Source organism: Bison bison, unplaced genomic scaffold, assembly GCF_000754665.1.
Source record: "Bison bison bison isolate TAMUID 2011002044 unplaced genomic scaffold, Bison_UMD1.0 scf7180017864068, whole genome shotgun sequence".
Classification (NCBI taxonomy): domain Eukaryota; kingdom Metazoa; phylum Chordata; class Mammalia; order Artiodactyla; family Bovidae; genus Bison; species Bison bison.
In genome coordinates, this window is record NW_011494640.1 from 2282007 (window position 1) to 2293198 (window position 11192).

Here is an 11192-nt window from a genome sequence, read left to right on the forward strand (position 1 = left end):
GCCTCCCAGTGTTTACCTGGGAAATGAGGGAGAGGGCCACCTTCTGCTTGCCCCCTTATGCACACCATCCTTCCTCGTAGCACTGTTCTTGGCAGGGCTCCAGATCAGAGCCCCCTCCCAAGTTTAGGGTAGGACTAGGATTGGTAACTCTTGCGGCGGCTGCAAACCTTGAGCTTCAGCTGTGGCTCAACAGGTCACCACAGTCTAAGCTGGGCTCTCCTACCCTCCTCACCCTAGGGCTCCCCGTCTTTGCTCCATTTTTATTGATAATAGTGGATGCAGTGTGAAGGCTGAGGCAAGAGAACATGGATCTAGCCCCAGCCTTGCCTCTAACTTCTGGGTATCATTGCTATCTCAGCAGTTTCCTTTTTTGTGAGAGGAGACTTGGAGCTGTAAAGTTCCTCCTCTAGTCTGTAGACTTCAGATGTGCTTCCCTTCCTGTCTTTTTCATTTTATTTGCATTATTGTTTGCATGTGTTTCCACATTATGTGTTAGTTTGTACTTTTACCCTTTTAGGCCTGAAATAACTTTCCTCCAGTTGTCATTTGTTGTAGTAGAAAGAGCACTGAACTGTGGGAGTCAAGACACCTGGACTCTGGTTCTACCACGGCCTGGTTATATAGCCTTGGGCAAGTCAGTTAACTTCACATCTGTTTGTTCCTTTGCACAGTGGGATTGATATTGGTCCTGTCCATCTTTTATGGAGTTGTTGGGCAGATTCAGTGAGATTGTGTATGTGAAATTACTGGGGAAAAGGCCAGAGTGTATTTTCGTGGGCTTTTAGGACAGACAGACCAATCCTTGAATACTGCCTCTGCCATTTACTGGGAGTTACCTCATTGAGCCTGTTTCCCCATTTATAAAACAGGACCAAATCCTACCTAAGAAAGTTGTGTGAGCATAGACGACACCAAGTATTTAAAGCATTTAAAAAAAAAATAGGTAAATAAAAATAAAGCACTTAGCATGGTGTCCGGCATGTTGTTAAGCATCAGTGGAGGATAGTATAGTCTCTGCTCTTCGCTTGCTTGTTGACCAGCTGGAGTAAGATCCAGAACAAACCCAGGCTGGAATAAGAGGCTAAATTTGTCTCCCTCGGGAATGAAACAACATTTTCCAAGTACTTATTTACTTGCTGAATGCTTCCCATGTAAGGTTTCTATTAATCTTCTCAAGAATTAGGTGAGGTGGATATCATTATTGCTTGTTAAAGATAATGAGCCAAAGCTCAAGGAAGTTAAATGACTGGACCCAGTTTCACAGCAAGTAAGCAGGAGGGCCTGGACAAGAACCCAGGCCTTCTGAATCCAAATGCTGTGTTTTTTCCATCAGCTCATAAATATGTAAACAAAACCAAAAGGAAATTGTGGAAACTAACCTTTTCGTGTTTTTTCAAGTCAACGTCGGTGAGGACTGTCCCGTATTTGATGGCCTGTTTGAGTTCTGTCAGCTGTCTACTGGTGGCTCTGTGGGTAAGGAATATATACCCTTCATTAAGGGCTATTCTGGGCTGTACCAGTGAGGTCTGTCTTTTAGGCCACTGTCCCAGTAAGGCTGACCTGTGACCATGTAAAATGGTCCTGTGGGTTTTTACGTTAGGTCCTTAAAATTTTATTCTGCTTCAGTCCGAGGCCAGGTTCAGTCTGACATGGTATAGATATGTGTCCTTGCCTGTCCTTTCCTACTAAGACATCCTGTATACAGGAACTCCCTGCAGACCTCATGGGGTTGTTGAGATGCTGAACATAAAAGTAATTTGTGAACTGCAAAGTGCTGTAAAAATAGGAAGTGTCATCATCTGTGTCTTACAAAAGAGCATGGTAATTACATTTAGAGGTCAGAAACACTCCCCACATATCTCCCACTTCCATTAGTAATATCTACGTTATCTCTGGGATCACCCTACCATTTCTTAACAAATATTTATTTTTCTGTGATCATCGGTTTTTCTCCTCCCCTCTCCCTACCACCTCCCAATATAATCTCAGAAAACAAAGAAGTATACAGAGGAAAAAAACTGACTACAATCACACTGTCCATGGGTGCCCATCATTACCATTTTGGTATTTGTACATCCATGCTTTTTCCTTTGTGCACGTATCTAGACCAAGCATATATTCATCTGTATTTTACAAAAATGTGTATGTATAGTTTTGTGTCTCCCTGCTACGTTTTTTGCTTAGTAAATCTATATATATATATATTTTTTTTTTTTTTTTCTTTCCGGTCATGCTATGTGGCTTGCAGGATCTTAGTTCCTGGACTAGGGATTAAACCTGGGTCTGTGGCAGTGAAAGTGCTGAGTCTAACCACTGGACTGCCAGGGCAGTCCCTACTTAGTAAATCTTTGAAATTTATCTGTAATAATGTTTAGCATGGTATCTAATGGCTACATGATTATTCTATGCTATGGACCAACTTCAGTTGATATAATTAGTCCACTCAAGTTGCTCTGTGTTGGTGTTTTTTTGTCTTTGTGTTTTCTACACCATGCAGCTTGAAGGATCTGTCTTAGTTCCCTGGCCAGGGACTGAACTTGAGCCCTTGGCAGTGGAAGCATGGAGTCCTAACCACTGGACTGCCAGGGGATTTCCTCATGTTTTTATTGCTGTTAAAGTCACACTGACACAAAGGCATTTGCACACATGGTGTGTATTTTTCTCTCACTTCTTCTTGGACCTATTTGTACTTCAAACCTATGTCTACTACATTGGTGTCTTCAAAATATTTTGACCATGAACCACAGTAAGAAATACATTTACACTTAAAATCCAGGTTATGGATGCACTCGTACACACACATCCTCTCTTGCTCTGCAGCTAGTTTCACAAGTGGTTACCTTTATTGTTACTCTGCTATTTTTATTTTATAGTCAATCTCATTTAAAAATACATATATATATATATATACTAACCATAGCCCACTAAACCAATTTTAAGGCCTACTAGTGAGTTTTACCACTTTCAGTTTGGAAAACAGTTTTTTTAGAGTAGCCAATATTGTGTTTATTCCCATTGGAGTAGGCAGAGGGAGAGGGCTAGCTGGTAAGTTGTACAGTTCAGCTGTTAAATAGGCAGGTCCTATCTCTCACTGGGTTCCCATGGTTTTTTGGGGAAGGGGGAGAGAGGGACTTTGTGACAGGTTTGTGTTCTTTCTTCCGGTGCCCAGCAAGTGCTGTGAAACTTAATAAGCAGCAGACGGACATCGCTGTGAATTGGGCTGGGGGCCTACACCATGCAAAGAAGTCCGAGGCATCTGGCTTCTGTTACGTCAATGATATCGTCTTGGCCATCCTGGAACTGCTAAAGTATGCCTGCCTGGCCTTGTCTCTTGGAGGAGCACCTTAGGCCAGGTTCCCACTTCCCTCTCCCCCGGGTTTGCCTCCCTAGTTTGCTTTTCCTAGCGGCGTGCCGGCTAGGATGTGTTTGGTGAGTGTCTCTGGCCATCCTCTCCTTGACGAGGCCTTGATTTGATCTGAGCCCACGGCAAGATCAGGGGCAGGTGCTGCTCAGATCCTGCCTCCAGAATGTCCCTGTGTGGCTGGAGTTGACCCTGGCTGTAGAGTAGGAAGATCGGACTTGGTCGGCTTGGTCAGGCCTCTGGAGACACCCTGCCGCTCTTCCACCTTCCTTCAGCCAGTTTCCACGTCTCTGGTGCTTAGAGATACCTGAGGGAGGCAGCCAGCCCGGTAAGCTGGGACCTGGCGCCCTTGGCGCGTCCCACTTTCAAAGAGCCCCCAGAACCCCCTGACCCCCTTCTGATCCTAGGTATCACCAGAGGGTGCTGTATATTGACATTGATATTCACCACGGCGATGGCGTGGAAGAGGCCTTCTATACCACAGACCGAGTCATGACTGTGTCCTTTCATAAATATGGAGAGTACTTCCCAGGAACTGGGGACCTACGGGTGAGAACTCCCTTCAGGGGCCAGCCAGCTCACCCTCAGCTGCCAGCTCTAACTCTCCTATCTCATGTCACCAAAAACCACTTCCTGCCTCTTCTGCCATTCGGAGACCACACACCTGCCATGGTCTCTTTCCCTCTCTTGTTCTGGAAGAAGGGAATGATGGAGCATACAGGGTTGTGAGGGATGGGTGCCTCCTGACTCATTGCACTTCCTTCCTGGCCACGGCTGAGTTGCATTACACTGTTAAGATGTCCTAGACAGCTTGAATTTTAGGCTAGAAATATCAGGTACTCTCTCACAGGCCAGGAATTGGGACCTTTGTGAACCAACTTAAGGGTTCTTAGTATTTTTAGGTTACCTTCCCCTTTGACCATCTGACAGAAAGCTGCTCTCTCCCCAGAAATGTACATGAAATTTTAGATTTGATATTGAATAGTTAATAGACAACTTCCTCCTACTGAAGCCCATCCATGGACCTCAGGATAAGAATCCCTGGAAGCTAATTCATTAAACTTTTCTGCTTGTGTTAGCATGGATACAATGAAACCATCCACTTTGTCATGCCAGTGCCCCTTGGGTGAAAAAGTGGCATTAAGTCAGTTTACTATGGCAAGTGTTAGAATAACTGAGCATTTACAATTTTGAAGAATTCTTCCCTTTCTGCTTTCCTTCTACACCTCCCTAGAGTTGAGGGTGGGGTGGGGGGGTAGAAGAGTGAGCAGTAAAGTGTTCTAGAAAAGGGTTGCTGTGGGATGGGTGTTAATTCTGTGGTCCAGCCACCTTTAACTCAGTCCAGAGGAAGAGATCTCATGCTGTGGGGGTGGGATATTCAGCCTCTGGCCCCATAAATGATTCTCAGCCTGAGTGCAGACTCAGTGGTTTGTCCAGAGACGTGAGCTAGAGTTGTCCCGCCAGTGAGGGGAATGGTGCTAACTTGCTCTGTCCCTGGCCCACCTCATAGACCCAGCTTCTCTCTCTTAGAACCACTGCCTCTTTCCTTAGCCTTCCAGCCCCTACCCTTGAGCTTCCTCCTAGCTTCATTTTTCAGTTTTATTTTAATGTCCTTCTTGATTAGGATATTGGAGCTGGCAAAGGCAAGTATTATGCTGTTAACTACCCTCTCCGAGATGGGATTGACGACGAGTCCTATGAGGCCATTTTCAAGCCGGTAAGTGGCGTTTCCACCACTGGGCTGTAAATGGGATTGGTCTAAGGGAGGGGTAGCAAAAGCACCTCAGGGATGTCTCCCCAACGAGAGGCTGGCTGGAAATGAGATGGGTTTGAACCCTGGATTGCATGCTGTATGGCCAGTTGAGAGGACAAAATTTCTCCAAGTATATATCTGAATCTTTTATCCAACACTGTTGTTATACAGGAATGTCTAAGGCATGATCTGTGTCCTTGAAGACTTCACAGTCCATGGTATAGTCCATGGTGTGGAAGGCAGGCACATCCCCAATAGCATGTGGTTAGTGCTGTTTTTGAGGGATGAACAGAGGAACGAGAGAGAAAAACTGCTGCCTGAGCTGGGGAAAGGGTAATCAGAGGTGATTTCACAGAGGTGGTGACATTTGAGCAGGACTCTGAGAAATGAGGAGTTACTCATGTGAAGAAAAAGGTGGGAGCTGGAGGGGAGGGGTGGCAGAGGGAGCAGCACCAGCAGAGGCACGGGGGTGCCAGTATGCAGCAGTAGGCCTGTATGATGCGGGGAGGGGTGTTGAAGGATGTGGTAGAAAGTACTTGTGGGGTTAGTATTTCAAAGGGAGCTTTGAGGGCCATGCTGAGGAGTTAAATTTTCACCTGTGAGCAACAAGGAACCAACCATTACTAGAGTAGTAACCTAGTTAGGTCGCATAGTAGTTTAGCAAACACTGGGTGCCTACTATTAAAACATACCTTGTAGTAAGGGTGACAGAGAAGCCTGAGTTACAGTCTCTGTCCTGAGTAACATTGGAATCTAGTTGTGAGAATGAGATACACAAAAGTGAGGCAGCTCTGTAGTGTGAGGCTCAAAGTCTGTAGGACCAAATGCATAGAGCAGATGCAGCTAAGGGTCAGGAGAGCTTCTTGGAGCCAGTGGTCCTGGACCTGGAGAGCAGGGAAGGATGTGGGGAACTGATAAGGAGGCTAGCTCTAGAAAGCTCCTGGAAAACTGAACTAAGTAGGGAAACGGGAAGCCCAGATTGGTGCTCCCTTTACTCCGCAGCCTGGGGCAGAGTGAAAAGGTAGGAGTGGTGAATAAGGAACAGAGGAAAGTGCTGCACCCACACTTTTCCGCCTGAACCCCAAAAGCTTTTCTTGAGGCTGGTGGTGACCAGGTTGTGTCCTTGCAGGTCATGTCCAAAGTAATGGAGATGTTCCAGCCCAGTGCAGTTGTCTTGCAGTGTGGCTCTGACTCCTTGTCTGGGGATCGGTTAGGTTGCTTCAATCTGACCATCAAAGGTGAGTCCAGGTAGCATAGGGATGGGCAGGCAGGGTCCTGCTGGGTGCTCCTGTAACTTGGCACCCCTTCTCCCACCAAAGGGCATGCCAAGTGTGTGGAATTTGTGAAGAGCTTCAACCTGCCTATGCTGATGCTGGGAGGAGGTGGCTACACCATTCGTAATGTCGCCCGGTGCTGGACATATGAAACAGCTGTGGCCCTGGACACGGAGATCCCTAATGGTAATGGCTCCAGGGCCAGACTGGGCTGGGCGGTGCTGGAGCTCCTGTGTGCTTGAGCTCACACCCCCTTCCCGCTGGCTCTGCAGCATCTCCTTTTCAGACTCTGATTCTGTTGCTAGCCTCTTGTGATTTTCAGACCATAGCCATCAGCTTTTTTCCGAGTCCTTTAGCTGCCCCTGTCCATTCACCCTTGACTTCTGGTCTGGACAGAATTATCAGTAGTTACAGCTTTGGAATTCATACTCTGTAGGGTAATTGGGGTAGTGAGGGAGAGTACTCTCAATGAATATTGCCTAAATTTTTCTAAACCAGGGGCTTCAGCCTTCTCCTTATACACAGGCACTCACATACACATACCCAGACACCACTGGTGTGGGCCCTGGAGAATGGCTTTGGCTTTTAAACAGTTGAAATCCTACAGGTACCCAAGTCTCACCCCATCTTGAAGGCCTGCTTCTGTTTGACAGTTGGGCTGACAGGCCCAGATAAACCTGCAAATGCTTTTCTCGGGGTTCCATGGTGGCCAGATCTCTTAATTCTCTCACCCGCCCCCACCCCAATTAGAGCTTCCATACAACGACTACTTCGAATACTTTGGACCAGATTTCAAACTTCATATCAGTCCTTCCAATATGACTAACCAGAACACTAATGAGTACCTGGAAAAGATCAAGTGAGTATACCCCCGCCCCACACACCCCTAATTGAACATTTCAGGCTCCGGTTGGTCCCTGACCAGAGCCCAGCCAACCTCTCTACCATTGGCCACAGACAGCGGCTGTTCGAGAACCTGAGAATGCTGCCCCACGCGCCTGGGGTCCAGATGCAGGCCATCCCCGAGGACGCCATTCCAGAGGAGAGTGGTGATGAGGATGAAGAAGACCCTGACAAGCGCATCTCAAGTAAGACCCAAACCTCGGGGGCCTCTGCCTCCCTACTCTGTAGGCTCTTCTGACTTGCCTCCATGTTCTCTCCAAGCTGCCCAGCTGTTGAGAACCCCAAATGCTCGTACCTGTAGGGCCAGGTCCCCTTCCCTCGGTGTCTTTTGCGGGAATGTGCAGAAAAGCATTCTTTGCTGAGAGAAAGAATCTGCTCTCTCACTGGAATGTCCCACTACTTCCCAGTCTGTTCCTCGGACAAACGAATTGCCTGTGAGGAAGAGTTCTCCGACTCTGACGAGGAGGGAGAAGGCGGGCGCAAGAACTCTTCCAACTTCAAGAAAGCCAAGAGAGTCAAAACAGAGGATGAGAAAGAGAAAGATCCAGAAGAGAAGAAAGGTGAGTTTGGTTGGGCCAGGACTTGGGTCTTGAGCCCCAGGCCCTGGAAGATGAATTTATGTAGGGCACTGGGGGGCGGGGAGCCGACTTGGCACTGTCAGCTCCTTGGGGTATTCCCTCAGCTACGTGGGCCTTTCTGTGGTTCCCAGAAGTGGCCCACAGAAGAATGAAACTCAATTCGTCATCCTCACTGACTGATAGAGCCCTGCCAGGTTCCAGAGCCAGGGACATGCCTGGGCTCCCCTTGGTCAGGCGCGGCTCACATACCACCCAAGCCCTTTCCCAGTGCTTCACCGCAGTTTCCCAGGGGGCTGCCTCCACCCGCTGGGTTTACGCTCTAGCAGGCTGGGAAACCGGTCCAACCTGTTTGTTCTCTGCAGGTCTAGCTGGGAGGGCTTGGGATGTACTTTTCTCTTTTGTATGTCCACTGAGCTATGATGCTGGGAAGGGGTTTCAGGAGATCCCATGGGTCTTTCCGGGGGGCTGCCCTTGACCATCCCTGTATTCTTATGTTCTAGAAGTCACAGAAGAGGAGAAAACCAAGGAAGAGAAGCAAGAAGCCAAAGGGTGAGGAAAGAACTGTCTGTCTGCTCCCTGGCATTGGAGCACCAGCCCCTTTGTCCCACCACACCAAGAGGGAAAGCACAGGGACAGCTGGTCCAGCTTACAAAGGCCTCTTTCAGGGACCAGTCTGTCAGTTGCTGCAGTTCTAGGCAGAGCTAGGAAGCCCCAGCCTTCAGCAGTCACCTGGGCAGCCAGGGGCCTGAGGAAGTCATTGTACCTTTCCTTTTTCCAAGGCCTCTGGGGTGGCTTATCTAATGCCAGTTTCTGCTCTCTCCACAGGGTCAAGGAAGAGGTCAAGTTGGCCTGAAGAGACCTCTCCAGTTCTGGCTTCTTGCCAAATCCCTACCTTTATCCCACAACCCTTCAGATTTTATATTTTCTATTTCTCTGTGTATTTATATAAAAATATATTAAATATAAATATCCCCAGGGACTAGACAGGAACCAGGGCCCTGAGGTCAGGGCACACATTACTTTTCTAGTAGCTGCCTTGCAACCCGTCCCTCCCAAACTCTTGAACCCTAATGGGTACTGGGTAAAAGGGATCCACTTAAGCAGCCATAGGACAAAATCTTGAAGTGCCTGCTTCATAGCTTTGAAAAGGTGCCCTTGCTGAGCGTTTGAGAAGGGGTGGCTGGGTCTTCAGGGACTCCCTGTTGTGTTTAGGCTCTTAAGGTAACATCAGCCATTTTTAGATTGGTTCTGTTCTCATGCCTGCCCTCTCTCTGTCTTTCCCCCAGTTCTGCAGGTGAAGATTGGTAGTCTAGTTTCCATTTTGAGATACTATATTTCATTTTTGTGAGAATCTTTGTAATAAAATGATACATTTCTATACCCTCTTGAGCTCATCTCTACTCTGTAGTATCCCCTGGGTTCACGTCTCTGCCCTTCTGGTGTCCATGAGAACCTGGGTAAGCCTTCAACGAAACCCCAGACTTACCTGTCTTAATCCCCCCATCAAAGCTTGAAGTTGGCCAATCTTCTCACCTTCACCCCCAGAAGACCACTCATGAAAAAGCACCACTAAAGGGACAACATTTATTCCTTTTTCAAATGTTACAGTAAAACCAGGTGGAAGAGAATGGTTTTAGCAGTTAGAAAAAAAAAAAAAAAAGTACAAATCTGGGGTTTGGCCATTAAAAGTTATTTACAACAATGGGAGGGGGAAAAAAGACAACAAGAAGTTGTTTCACATTACAGACCTCCCGCCCACCCCAAAGCTTAATACTTGCTTACCAAGTCAAAAAAGGAGACAAGGGTTGATTCACAAGCTGGAGGTTTGAACTTGAGTAAGACATTTATAAAAACCTAGACAGGGGCAGTGTTCTCCCCAGCCCAGGTGCCACTAGGCACAGCACAAGAGACTAAAAACTCAACAGGGGAAGGCTGGACACTCAAGGTTTGGGAGTGTAGGCACCCCCACATCTGGCTCAGGGATTGGGGAGTAAACAAAACCTACTTGGAAAAGAATTGGGGAAGAAAACCAGCAATTGCCTTCGGCACAGGTGGGGACAGGGAAGGAGGTAGGGCCAAGGGCAGGAGCATTTCACATCACTAACCTAACTTGGGAAAACTGCAAGGGACCATCTTCAACTGGCCTTAAGAGGAAGACCAGATGGATGATGGGAGAATCCACAGGAGGGAGAGAAGGAGAGGGAACGTGGCTAGGGGGCAACAGCCCCTTCCTTTCTGGGCACAGGAAGGCAGCCGGGGCACCAGGTCCAGGCAGTGACCTCACAAGGACAGCACAGTTTTTGCAGCTTAGAGATCACCCACCTGCCCCCACCCAGCTACTCATTCTGCTCGCTGGCTGGTGCAGGGTCACTCTCTGGCCCCGAGGGAGTGGATGGCTCTGCGGCCTGGGGCCCTGCCTCTTCTGTGTCTCCTCCCTTGGCGGCAGCGCTGGCCTCTGCCCCTTTGGCCTGAGGCTCCTGGCTCTCGGGGGTGGCAGCAGCCTTCCCTTCCTGGGCAGTGCCCTCCTCGCCGCAGGCACTGATCTCCCCCTGCTCCTGCTCTTCCTCTGTGGGTGAGGAGGCAGACGAATCACCCCCACCCTCCTTCCGATTTCTCTTGAAGGACAGGCCACTCAATTTGAAAGGCTTCTTGAAAGAGAATTTCTTCTTCTTCTTGGGGGTCTCCTTGGGGGGGACCTCCCCCTTAGCCTCAGCGCCCTGGCTAGGGGGTGCTGGCTCGATAGCATCACCAGTGGCCCCCGCTGCCTCCTCTGTTCCGTTCACGGGGGGCGACTCCCCTTCACCTTTGGGGGATAAGTCTCCATTGCTTTTCACGTGGCCGTTCTCCTGCAGGGCAGAGAAGACCGCAATGAGGGTCGGGGCTCTAACTCCCCTCCCCCAGCCCACCCAGACATCGGGGTCCCGAGTCATTCCACCGCACCCCCAGAGCCTAGTTGTAGCCTCACCCCAGCGGCATCCAGTCAAACCTCTCCCTCCTGCCCCGCACAAGGATACAGAGGCCGCGGCCGGCAGGAGGCGCTAGGGTATCGGGGCCCCCCACCCACCTCTCCCGGGGCGCGCTCTCTATTCCGCGCAGGACCGCCCGAGGCCGCGGATCCCGGACGGGCGGGGGAGCCGTACAGCCGATATTGGGCGGGAAGCCGCCCCGGGGCGCTGTTCCCTGCACCTGGACGGCCTATTTTCCCAGCCGCCGGCTTTGTGTAAAAGGCCCCCACCCACCGCAGGCTCTCCTCACAACGCGGCTCCTCCCTTAAAAAAGGCCTTGGGATATTGAGGTCGGGTCTGCGGGGGGAGTGCCCTCGC

At 49.2% G+C, this 11192-nt stretch overlaps 2 protein-coding genes across 2 annotated transcripts in view; one reads left to right on the forward strand and one right to left on the reverse strand.

Moving 5' to 3' along the window:
- The window catches only part of HDAC1 (histone deacetylase 1), a 31956-nt gene extending 22707 nt beyond the window's left edge, over positions 1–9249 (forward strand). Inside the window, exons 4-14 of the mRNA XM_010836912.1 lie at positions 1399–1473; positions 3170–3308; positions 3769–3910; positions 4986–5078; positions 6244–6352; positions 6434–6574; positions 7139–7247; positions 7346–7476; positions 7699–7851; positions 8370–8418; positions 8695–9249. Of these exons, the coding sequence (XP_010835214.1) occupies positions 1399–1473; positions 3170–3308; positions 3769–3910; positions 4986–5078; positions 6244–6352; positions 6434–6574; positions 7139–7247; positions 7346–7476; positions 7699–7851; positions 8370–8418; positions 8695–8722 (1169 nt within the window). The 3' untranslated portion in view covers positions 8723–9249. The remainder of the gene's footprint in view (positions 1–1398; positions 1474–3169; positions 3309–3768; positions 3911–4985; positions 5079–6243; positions 6353–6433; positions 6575–7138; positions 7248–7345; positions 7477–7698; positions 7852–8369; positions 8419–8694) is intronic.
- A 190-nt stretch (positions 9250–9439) lies between these two features.
- On the reverse strand, positions 9440–10978 carry MARCKSL1 (MARCKS-like 1). The gene has a single exon (XM_010836911.1). The coding sequence runs from the start codon at positions 10797–10799 to the stop codon at positions 10206–10208; it is 594 nt and encodes a 197-aa protein (XP_010835213.1). The 5' UTR covers positions 10800–10978; the 3' UTR covers positions 9440–10205.
- Positions 10979–11192: the final 214 nt, after the last annotated feature.

Bases quoted from the DNA above. Each gene is read 5' to 3' on its own strand.
- MARCKSL1 (XM_010836911.1), bottom strand. From the start codon at position 10,799: ATGACTCGGGACCCCGATGTCTGGGTGGGCTGGGGGAGGGGAGTTAGA.